We start from the raw sequence: 12532 nt of genomic DNA on the forward strand, positions 1-12532 counted from the left end.
CTTAATCATTTCAAAAAGATGTCTCTGTACCAGTGTGCCAGGTGGGCACTGTCAACAGAGAAACTAAATGGACCAAGGAAGAAATGTACATGGGAATAAAAGCACCAATCCAAGGAAATACGACCAGCTTCATTGGAATGGTCAATGGTGTGCTTGTATTCGAAACCATGTGATTTATGGTTTAATTGATAATAATTTATTAAAATTAGAAATTAAAATGAGTTCCCATTCAAAGTAAGAGATATCAGTAACAAACTTGAGGGGTTGCCAGTCTGATGTGTTATGCAGGAAAAAGTAGTAGCACACATCGGCCTCATGGTGGTGCTATAACAGCCACTTTTTGGCCTTTTACTTTTGGTTGTAGAATCAAAATGTCCCTGGATTCCTTAGGTCAGCAACTCCCCATATAGGCCATGCCCATTTCCACTTAAATGAGTGTGTACGCAAAGCACACTTTTTTGACAAAGATTGCGACACATGATCTATAGTATGGATCCATATGATAAAAACGTAGCATATACACGCCTTTGGTACTTAAAACTGCTTACATGTAACTGGCTTCCAAAGTTAGTTGGAGGACCTATTTTACAAAAAATGCCTAAACGCAACATCCAATCAACTCCAAAATTGCATGTTGAAGGGCCTCTACTCAAAACAGCACCAAAAGAGATCCATGCAGACATCACAAATGTGTGTGCCATGATTATTTTCCACCCTAAAACATGATCATCAGGTTATTAATTATTATTATTATATAAGGAAGAAGAATTGTTTTCTAAAAAGTGTACAGTATTTGTTAAAATGTTGTTTTTATGTGGACACGCCCACCAGTTAATCTGATTGGTGGGTGGTGATGGGTGGAGATCCACCTGAACTGAAGCCACTCCCACAGCTGTTGTTGTATGATAAAGGGGGAGGGGTTAGGGGAGGGGGTGATATTGTGATGTCACTATATCACAGTTTTTTTCATTGGCACATTTGACTGTCAAGTTTTCAACCTCAAGGAAGAAACCCTAAATACAAAGGGAAGACATTATTGCACATAACAACCACGCCAAGGGGTCTAATGAAGTACTGTCACCTCATAAATACATGAAAAACAAATCACGGCACTCCATCTTTAAAAAAAAACACTATCTCTTCTGACCATAAAGGGCACCACAATTTCAAAAAGAAGAACTGTGTATCGTAGGAACGGTATTTTTCCCCCAGACAATTTTTTGGGTCCCCAATGGCTACAACAGTTTGCAATTACTCAAAATTGCACTTTTCTACTTGTCGCAGCTGCCAGATGTTTTGTGCTACTCAACACCACACAGGCAAGACTCGGAACAAATGGCCATGGCGGTGCTCTCTGTGCCCTGGCCTAATTGACACATGGCTGGGGACATTGTCATGACTCACTGTGTCACTTCCTCCCACGCCTGCCAGGTCCCCTTTTCAGGGTCCTGACTGGATGTCAGGATTTATTCTGTAGGACAGCAGCACACTTACATTACATCAGAACAACTCCTGTATAACAACAGGGACTATCCAGCGTTTGCTGAGATAGACAGCACTCTGTGGATTTTTAGGGAATACGCTATGGTAAATGGTAAATGGTGCATTTATATAGCGCCTTTATCCAAGGCGCTTTACATAGATTGTGCATTACATTCACCCATTCACACACACATTCATACACCGATTGCGGCGGAAACCATGAAAAACGTTAAAAAACGTATTCCAAAAAAGTAAACGGTGGAAATCTCATATAGTATGTCCCAAACCGTTACTTTTCAGGATTCAAATTCGAAAGCATCAAAAGTAGCAGATGCACAAGTTCTAAACACCGCACGAAATAAATGTCATGCTTTTGTGCGACACTGTAGTTGTGTAGTTTGATCAAGTAGGGCGTCAATTTAGGAAAAAAGTTAGAATATGGAGATAAGATGTTTCTGCCCCGACAGCAATGGTGTCTAGAATAACACAGATGCTTTCCAGGATTGAAAGGTATAACATACAGTATAGGCTTTCCTGACTGAATCGCTCACACTGAACAACACCTCCAGTGTGCACACCAGTGCCCACTACAAGCCAGAAGCCACAGTCACTGACAGCAGGCTGGCTATACTCCAGAAGTGTTGAAACCTGCGTGTGGAAAAACGGTCAAATCCCCAAATCGTGTCTCTACGAAGATCCTCATTTATACTTTGACGCATGACAAACATTAGGCTTTAGAATTCCACCACTTCCATCCTTTTCAATTCCATTCTGTCGCATCCAATTGTTGTATCAATTGTAAATTGGCGTACAATGAAGAGCCAATCAGGAATTCTTGAATCATTTGACAATACTGTACATGGTATTTTTGTACTGCACACTGAGTTGCTCTTCAAGCAAATTCACGTCGCCTTCACAATCTGTTCAAGCTAATTACAGAGCTCATTATCTGTTCTGATAATGATCTATAAAGACCTACTAAAACAATATGAGTGATAGAGACTAGAGGGAGACAGATGCTTACAGAGAGAATGACAATTATTTATGCTATGATTGCAAAATAAACTTCAGACTTCAAAACCTCTCTAAGCCGTTATTGTTCTATTGCAATATAATTTGGGTGACTCAGAGCCCTTGGCTGTCGTATGCTGCTGACTTTCTTCACTTCTCCTTGGTCCTTGCCCATAGCTCTACATAGTCAGTTCAAAACAAAGCAACAGAGACAGAGATAAGAAGTGGTGGTGGGGGATGGGAACGTCCTGGGAGAAGCAAGATATCACCCTCTCAGACAAGCAGAATTCAGACTTATAAAAGGCAACATTGGGACTGAAATATGAATGGTCACATTGTGACTTCATGGCAGCAAATCCCTTGTTAAAGGCGTGGGCCGTCGTCTACCATACAGCTGAGCATAATATACCTACATCAGTAGTTGAGAGAATACATATTTAGCGGTGAAGTCAAAAGAGTTAACTTTGTAAGAGAAATGTGAAGGCCATAAAACGTGACTCTCTTTGAGTCTATCATATCCATCTATCCATTTAATCGCATCTGAAACATGAGCTCTCCTTGCCTGGCATACAGGCCATATAAATGTACTAGGGAGCTGTCCGACCCATAGGTGCTGAAAACGTACACTCTCCCTCAGCCACTCTCTCTCAACTCCCAGTGGATGCAAGATGAATTCTAAAAATGGCCTCGTTTCAGTGTGACCACAGCAGTGGTTTGAGGAGTGTTTGCCTTGCTCCGAGCATACAGCCATTTCAATACATAGGTATTCAAACCCGGATGCTATCAGCAGAGCTGTAAGCTCAGTGAATGTGATTAGGGGCAGAGAGAGAGAGAGAGAGAGAGAGAGAGAGAGGGGGGGGGGGGGGGGGGGAGCAAGAGAAGCAAGCCGGTGTGACAGCACTGTCAGGTCTCGCTGTACAGCAATCTCTCTCAGCACAGCAGATGTCAGGGAAACACAATGGAGGGCAAATACCAGGATTTTATATTCATTGCTTTCCGTGCACAGAGCAGGAGCCATCACCTTAATGTTAACCACTCGCCGCTTCTGTACAGTACTATACTAACTGTCAGTGTGTTTATTTTTTACTGTCTGTCATAACATGCCCCCGAAAGGGACGTGTACACAAGGCAAAAAGGGGTTGTGAAGACATAATAATAGCAAAAGCCAAAAAAAGAGTGGTCAAAATGTAGAATGAAGGCCTGAATTGGCTACTCAGAGAATCTTCACCTCCGTTTCCCTTCCTCCTCATTGCTCTCCCTCCCTGAGTGGTTCCAGTACTGAGTGTTTGTTACGTTGTAAGTAAGTAGGTGGATTACTGGATGATACAATCAAAACACAGAAGAAAATGCTGTATAATTGCCCCTAATTTGTAGAATACGTTACCTCCAGAAATCAGGGAGGCAAGATCTGTAAACAGCTTTAAGTAGAAAGCCTTCTTCAATTTATCTTTTAATTAGAATCTTATAGGGAACAATTATGTTTAATTCATTGTCATAATCAAAGCTTCACTTCTCATAATTTGTTCCTAGAGCAGAGGCCTAAATGGACTTGGCATTCTTAGCCAGGAAGGGGGAAATTTGATTAAAATCTAAATTCTTAGTAAACTGATGCATGAATGTGAAAGTGTGTATCAAATCAGACCATCTTATTTGAGGCCAACTGAAAGCTGTTTAGCTAGGACCTATGCCTACAGCAATGCAAAGACCCAGTGAGTTGGGGTGGAGAGGGACAGGGACATCGATCAGAGTGGGGGGCTCCCCGTTGCATCAGCCATGACAAATCACCTCGATTAAAGAACCCGATTGAAGTAATTAGACAGCTCCGAGTCCGAGCACCTACACACTTCCCCATTAGCCAACAATCCTGGGAAATTAATAGTTGTGGCCCAGCGACCATCCTTACACTGATAGTCATTGATTCAGCGCGGCCATGCCTATGTGTGTGGTGTCTGTTAAGCCTGAGCCATACTAAATAAAAAATAGCCAATCATGCTCAAAATGTGTCAATGTGACAGTGTGACGCACTGTGAGCTTGTTCAGACTCCAGTTTGAAGTATTACATAGGGTTCAGTACTGAAGCTAGGCTTGCTAAAATGTTCTCAGAATTGACTCGTGACAGGTGCCACCAGTCACCCAGGACATTGTCCCATTATGTTCTGGACATTTTCCAAGCTTTCACATTTTTGGGAACATGTTTTTGATACAATCTCTAAAGGTACTGTAAATGTAACTCCACCTGTCAAGATAGGCATCTTTGGAACTCCTGGTGTGTAGATGTACCCATTATTTCTAAGCAAGCTAGTGGGATCTAATTTTGTTCCCTCATTGCCCGTCACCAAATATTGTTTCACTATAGACAGGACTCGGCCGATGCCAATTATTTAAAAAAGCCCTCGAAAAAAGCTGATATATCGGCCGACCGATTAACCGTTTGGCCACTATCCACGGTACAGTACAAAAATAGCTTTGCTTGCTTTTGCTTTCTTTTTTTGCTTTGTTTTTTCTTTGTGTTTAACGTGTTGATGTGTGTTGTTATTGTGTATCAGTATATAATTATGTGTGGATTCATTGTATTTGTGAGAAAAATGAAAGGATAAATACAAATACCTTGATACCTTGTAATTTCTGTGTGGGCACACTGCTCTGACTTAAGAGCTGTCCCTCAGAAACACTGCAGCCATCAAACCTATAGCGCCAAGAGCTTGAGTGTCAACATAATGCCAGTGTAGTTAGAGAGATTGAATGGCTGTGGGAGCGGGGAGGCGGCAGAATAAGAAAAGAAGGAAGGAAAAAAGGCCACGTTTCTATTTCGGGGACCAAATTAAAGTGACCTAATAGGAAAATGGCTTTAACTCTCAAGTAGAGAGAGATAAAGAAATATAAATAATTCTCTCTCTCTCTCTCTCTCCCTCTCTATAAAGATCTGAACTGTTCATCATCAATACAGTGTAAGCAGATCAATGAATGGCTGACCACAATCTGCCATTGGCTCTCTGTTAGACTGCTTATTGTGTTCACTCCGACCTCCGGCAGCAACGAGCATTTGAGGCCATGCAAGACGGACGTCAGTTTCGTATCAGTGGATGGGGTCATTCTCCCTTTTGCCATTATGCTCTCCGACAACACAGCATAAGACCATTATGCTCTCCGACAACACAGCATAAGACCATTATGCTCTCTCTCCGACAACACAGTATAAGACCCATTATGCTCTCTCCGACAACACAGTATAAGACCATTATGCTCTCTCTCCGACAACACAGTATAAGACCCATTATGCTCTCTCCGACAACACAGTATAAGACCATTATGCTCTCTCCGACAACACAGTATAAGACCATTATGCTCTCTCCGACAACACAGTATAAGACCCATTATGCTCTCTCCGACAACACAGTATAAGACCCATTATGCTCTCTCCGACAACACAGTATAAGACCCATTATGCTCTCTCCGACAACACAGCATAAGACCCATTATGCTCTCTCCGACAACACAGTATAAGACCCATTATGCTCTCTCCGACAACACAGTATAAGACCATTATGCTCTCTCCGACAACACAGTATAAGACCCATTATGCTCTCTCCGACAACACAGCATAAGACCCATTATGCTCTCTCCGACAACACAGCATAAGACCATTATGCTCTCTCCCTATGACAACACAGCATAAGACCATTATGCTCTCTCCCTATGACAACACAGTATAAGACCCATTATGCTCTCTCCCTATGACAACACAGTATAAGACCCATTATGCTCTCTCCGACAACACAGCATAAGACCCATTATGCTCTCTCCGACAACACAGCATAAGACCATTATGCTCTCTCCCTATGACAACACAGTATAAGACCCATTATGCTCTCTCCGACAACACAGCATTAGACCATTATGCTCTCTCCGACAACACAGCATAAGACCCATTATGCTCTCTCCGACAACACAGCATAAGACCCAGGTGTTGATCAATTACATTTTGGTTATCCAATTAAACATCGGACAAGAGGGCAATGGCTTAACATCGACCGGATTGATGATTGTGTCACTTCATCTGTCCACTGACTTACAGCGATTGTCATTCAAAATTAACTGAAAATATCGGATTTTAACTGTGTAGGCTATTAAACTACGCACGCACGCACACACGCACGCACGCACACTTAGGGCTCCCTTTTTGTCTCATCTTTCTAAAGCCACTATTGGGGAGTGGGGAAAGGGTGTTCCCCCACTAAAATTGGTATTTTGGTTACCTGTCTAAATCCCTTTAATATTACCCGTTATATTATGCATAGGTGTGGTTTGGGCGTTACAATAATTAAACCAAATTTAACCAATCACCAGTCTTGGCTTTAAGAGATCCGTTGCCCGTTAGTGCTATATTGCTTCATAGCCGCTGCCCTGAAGTCTCACTGCTGCACCCCCCCTCATGCCGTTCTTTTTTTTTCTCCACACGCACAGAGCCAAGAACACTCGTCTTTTCATTGAGTCACAACTCGCTCAAATCTTGCTCATTTAAAAAAAATCAAAGTTCTTTCATTTGGTATATAGATCGTGCGTGTAGGCCGTCTCTACGGAACGGTATGAAGCGAAAAGGAAAGTTCGGTCAATAAACCCCATTTGCTGCTATGGGGTGATCATGAACTGAAAGAGCAAATGGAAATGGAATCGCGCACAAATAACTTCTTTGACTATACAATTATATAAACACAATGGACACAAGGAAGTGGCAGGCACTTGCCTTCTGCTGATTATACAGTAGGAAAATTACAAAGAGATAGGAGAATAAGGAGAGATGAGGCAGCCTACTCTGTGCCTGCAGACATGTTCTCCATTGAGGCGCGCGCGGCGTGCCGTGCGCCGCTCTACCAAATTTGGCACGGCTTACGGGTGCTTTTAAACTCCACTATCGACTTCCCAAATGTATGTGACCAAAATAGCAATTTAAGGGAAAGCGTGCCAACACGCCCATGACCACACCTCTAGGCGCAAATACCGGTGTCGGCAAAAAATATAGCAGTGACGCGGGACGAAAATACCATTAAGGGACAGAGAAAGCTCCTATATTCGTAATTTTCGGGCAGCGGCTGAATTGCGGGCCGCGCTGCGGGTAAAGTCGGAGACAAAAATGGAGCCCTTAGGGCCCTATTTTCGTCCATGCTAAACCCCATATCCCAAACCTCCTTGCCCTTTTTACTATTTTGAAAAACGTTTTTGAATAGTTCGACTAAAAGATCTATATCGACACGTTGTGAGCTTGTAGATTGGCTATTTTAACTATTCCGAAAAGTTTTTCAAAATAGTAAAAAAAAAAGGCAAAGAAGTTTAGGGATAAGGGGTTTAGCATGGACAAAAATAGAGCCCTTATTATTTTCTTCTATGTCTTCACAGCGGTCACATCCTCTTTATCTGTCTGCTTTTGTGAGGCATGCAGGGTAAATACTGTATCTCCCACTGCGTCTTACTTACAACACTATTACTGCATGCTATGCTACTGCATGCAACAAGCTCTGCCGTGCACATACGTACATACGTACAGTACACTGTGGTTCATGTCGCCACTTGTGTAGCCTTTCTGAAGGAAACGAGTGGGAGGAGTGCTGGAACCTAGCCGCTTACAGTGTGGAGTTAGCGGATGAGTGAATCTCTGTGAAGAAAGCTCATTACAGAGCTAGGGAAATTCTGAAGAATCTCAAAAGGGGCACTAGTCATTATGGCTCAATTAGCTGGATAAAAACACTCCCTGGTTAGCATTTCCATTTAGTAGGCAAATTAGTTTGTTGATAGACCCAAATTTTGCCATTTTTACAAACAATAGAGAATCAATTGCTGGACAAAGGGTAATCTTTTGTTTTTGTCATGCACCTTCTTCATTACGCCATGCAGAAATGGTTCCTCAATATCAGATCTGGAAACCTGCCGCCTGGCATGCCAGATTCATTCTGAACAAGTGCATGGCAGCCACTGAAAGACCTCACACTGTTTCGCACAGATAAGCACCTATTCCTGTACAAATGCGCTGGCACATAGCTTCCAGCCCACCTAATGTTCAAAACAGGGCAAGAATCCCTGCAGAGGCAGAGTACTGTAACTGCCAATAAATGGGGGAGGATTACTACCAGACCTTGTATAACTAAATGAACAGACTCCTTTAATTGCTGGCCATCCACCTAATTGGCTCCCAGGGTGAGGCCATCACACATGACAAAACTATTCATCCTGGTCTCAGCCCTGGAGGGATGGAGGCGGATCAAGGGGGCTGTGGGTTGTGGGAGGGGAGTATATTATTGCTGCTGGTGTTGTCCCCTAGTGTAGCCTAATCTCTCGCCAAGGCTGGGTGGGGAGGGGGAGTGTGGAGGCTGAGCATCCTGGCTAAAATCTGAAAACAGGCTCCAGCCACCATTTCATCTCTCTCTATCCTATTATCCAAGCATGTACTTTCTCATTTACAGAGCCATAGTAGAAATTTGAGGTGTGGGGGTCAATAAATGTGTTGAACCAAATCTGCAAATGAGATTCTTCTGGGGTTCCATCCCAGAGATTTTACACTCTGAGTCACTGTTGTCCTTCAAGTTCAAGTGTTCTCTCAACCTCTTCTTGTCCCAGCAGAGTGAGCGGAGATGGACAGATTGCCTGTAGGGCTCCTTTACACCTAACCACTTAAACACTACACTTAGTAAACTGGATCCGAGTTGGCTCTGTACTTGGACCGTTTTTTCCCCCATCTAGACCAAATCTCTTCAACAGAAATTGCTGATCTACGGCCATCTGAGAACTGTAACAATCTGATCTACGGCCATCTAGAGAACTGTAACAATCTGATCTACGGCCATCTAGAGAACTGTAACAATCTGATCTACGGCCATCTACAGAACTGTAACAATCTCACCAAGACATTCCTCTACATACTGTATGTGCAAACATACCTATGGCATAAAGAATATTCAGATTTCCGGCTACGGCCTCATCATGCATAAGGTGACAGCTGGCACACTGGCTTATACTGTGGGTGAAATATATCCATCTGGCCATGCAGCCACAGCCAGCCTCAGTTAGCCACAGAAATTGTACCTTGTAAAAATTAACATAAATATGGCTTTGAAATACTATCTTTTGTGAATCCATTCCACATAAAAGGATCACTGCTGCCAACCGCTGAGTCTAAAAGTCAATGGTAGCTGCAGAAGCACCAGGGAGACTTCAAAGCCTGCTCAGACTGAGCCCCGGGACTACTACTACTTAGAAAATGTACGGTACAGTATCATTGATTGAAGGAGAATATAAAGGACTGGTTGCAGGCAGTCCAGATCACAATGAAGTTAAACCACCGGCTAATATTGATTCAAATCTATTGAACAGGACATATGTTGCATTAGGTTTGTTTCAACATTCTTCATAAGGGATGGGTCTGACATGGCTGAATGTACAGTATGTGGCGCAGTATGAATCAGAAAGAGATTCCCAACTTATTCAATCAAACTCTGAGTTCCTCATTTACCAGGAACGATCTCCCTTTCGACATTTTTGTGTAATGTATGGCAAATATTACAAATAATAATGGGCATGTTTGTTTGCAATGTACAAACACAAGGTCACAACTCCTTGTTGGCCAAGCTCTGTTTAGTGTTTAGCCATAAAGCATCTGTGTGATCTGTGTGTGTGTGTGTGTGTGTGTGTGTGTGTGTGTGTGTGTACGTGTGTGCGTGCGTGCGTGCGTGCGTGCGTGCGTGCGTGCACGTGTGTCTGTGTTTAGACCAGCCTGAGTCCTGAGAGAAGCCCTGCGATTGCGAAGCTGTGAGGATTAGACTAGTCTCAAGTCACCACACCAATTCCCAATCCAGCATGACCGTAGCATTAGCACAGTGAAGCTCTCCCTCACTGACCGTAGCATTAGCACAGTGAAGCTCTCCCTCACTGACCGTAGCATTAGCACAGTGAAGCTCTCCCTCACTTGGGGCTGGAGGAGACAGAGCATGCTGATGAAACCCACTCGGCTGGCCTGGGCCTATGTCCTTCACTCTCTGTCTCTATGGCAACCTCATTCTGACAGCTACAACCGGAGTACAGATCGAGCCACTGATCAGAGTTACAATATGTAATATGACAATATGACTTAGCATGGTAATGTTAGCATAGCAGCCACTACAAACCACCACGTCCAATCTTAGCTCTGACTCTGCCACTGCAGCAGAAGTGCTATTAAGTCACCATGTTTGGATAGACCAATTACCGGAATAAAGAACTTGGCTTCAGTAACTTACTCTGCAGGGGAAGGTTTTTCCCTACTTTCCCTGCAGTGCAATGAAAATGCATTTTGGCACGTTATCAGATTGTTTATGTACTATTTGGACACTGCCTGAGCACTCAGCATCCCTGTGGGTACCTGCCAAAGTCACGGTCTGTGCTAGAGAGGAAATATTTAATATATTGCACTCCAAAAAAACAGGTGTCTACCTGTTTAGGGCCGTGAACAGACTTTTGGGAGGGCAGGCGGTGCCCTGGTCTAATGTAACCTCCTGCCAGAAAAAGCATTTACAAACTGCATGAAGGAAAGAAGTAATTAATTGCAGGAGGACAGTATCTATGGTAATGATTAATAAATAAGCTTGTTGTGCAATTATGGTGTTCATCGATATGCATGCAAGGCACATCCTAAAACCAGACCCATGCCAACAAAATGACCTGGCGTGGCCTTTGTATTGAATGAGATCAGGGCAGAAACCTGTGGTTTGCGATAAAGAAATGAGAAAAAAGAATTGTGAAGGTAATCGGGCAGGTGCTCAGGCTGGCACCTGTGTACATAACTGTGTCAAGTTGACTACAAATAACAGATTTCTGCAATATGTACACTGTAAGTACACAAATGTTCAGCAATGTGTTACATAGGATAGTGTCTACTGTCTATACTGTCTTACCCTTGTTCCTCCATCATCTCTTGGAGTTCCATGCATTTGAGTTCCACCCTCCTTTTCCTCTCATGGTCCAAAATCTCTCTGTGTGGCTTTTTCACGAGGACAGGCTCTGCTCTGGGTTCCCCATCGTCCTCTTCCTCTGGTTGGCCCTCCTCACCTTTGGGTCTCAGGACTTGGGTCAGCACAGGCTCTCCTGGGCCTGTAGCCACCCCTGCCACCGGGGCCCCCGGCTGGGGGACCCCGTTTGCACCATCTTTGGGGGATGGCACCCTCGTCTCATCATACATGGTCTCTAAACGCTGTGGACACACATGGGGAGAACAGAGAGATGTTAGATGTGCCAGTGTTACCTACAATAGAGCCTAGGTTGGTTGTCACACAACAGTGGATGCATATTTATTTTCTTCCATTCATTCATAACATTGCAGCAGTCCACAAAACTATATTTTAGTGTATAATTTTTACACATGCGTATACCATATATTGTATTATTTTTACAATCTTAGTTGTTTTGCACTAAGTATATTCATTAAATTAAATATCATGTCATTGCTCAGTGTTGTGTGCAAAATGTGCACTGGCTGTTTGAGTTATACATAAAACGTTACCATTATGTGTACTCACAGGCCAGAGTACACATGTGTGCATTTGTGTTGAAAGTTTGCAAGTCATCCTACAACAACCTCACATATATTGTATGTTACAATAGGGACCAGCGGTTTCAAAGACAAAAAAACAACAACAAAAAAACGTGTGTGGAACTTTGCCAATAAAAGTGTGCATATGACCATGTACGTCATCAACACGACAGCCATTTCTGACAATATCAGGGATCCCTGTATGTACAGTACAATATAGCCCTAGTGCCGCCCTAGTGTACTGGTTAGAGTATATGCCTTTCATGCGGAAGGATGTGAGTTTGAACCCTGCCTGGGGTCGACGTCAGCAAGGGTATGCGGTCGCAACGGGTTCCTAACGCCAAATCAAATGGGTTCAGATCTGAGCCAAGTCTCCTGAGGAGGCGTGTCTGAAGACTGTCCTGGACGGAGTCTCCGGACGTAAAGACAAATCCATCCTGTATGTACAGTATGTCCATAATTAGTCAGTCGCTCATAATGATGTGT

At 43.3% G+C, this 12532-nt stretch overlaps 1 protein-coding gene across 1 annotated transcript in view; it reads right to left on the bottom strand.

Annotated features, from left to right (window-relative positions):
• The window catches only part of srrm3 (serine/arginine repetitive matrix 3), an 88559-nt gene that overhangs the window by 34249 nt on the left and 41778 nt on the right, over positions 1-12532 (bottom strand). The window contains 1 exon segment of the mRNA XM_079508566.1: positions 11412-11707. Within this exon segment, the coding sequence (XP_079364692.1) occupies positions 11412-11695 (284 nt within the window). The 5' untranslated portion in view covers positions 11696-11707.

The sequence above is a fragment of the Electrona antarctica genome (assembly GCF_951216825.1).
Source record: "Electrona antarctica genome assembly, chromosome: 8".
Classification (NCBI taxonomy): Eukaryota; Metazoa; Chordata; class Actinopteri; order Myctophiformes; family Myctophidae; genus Electrona; species Electrona antarctica.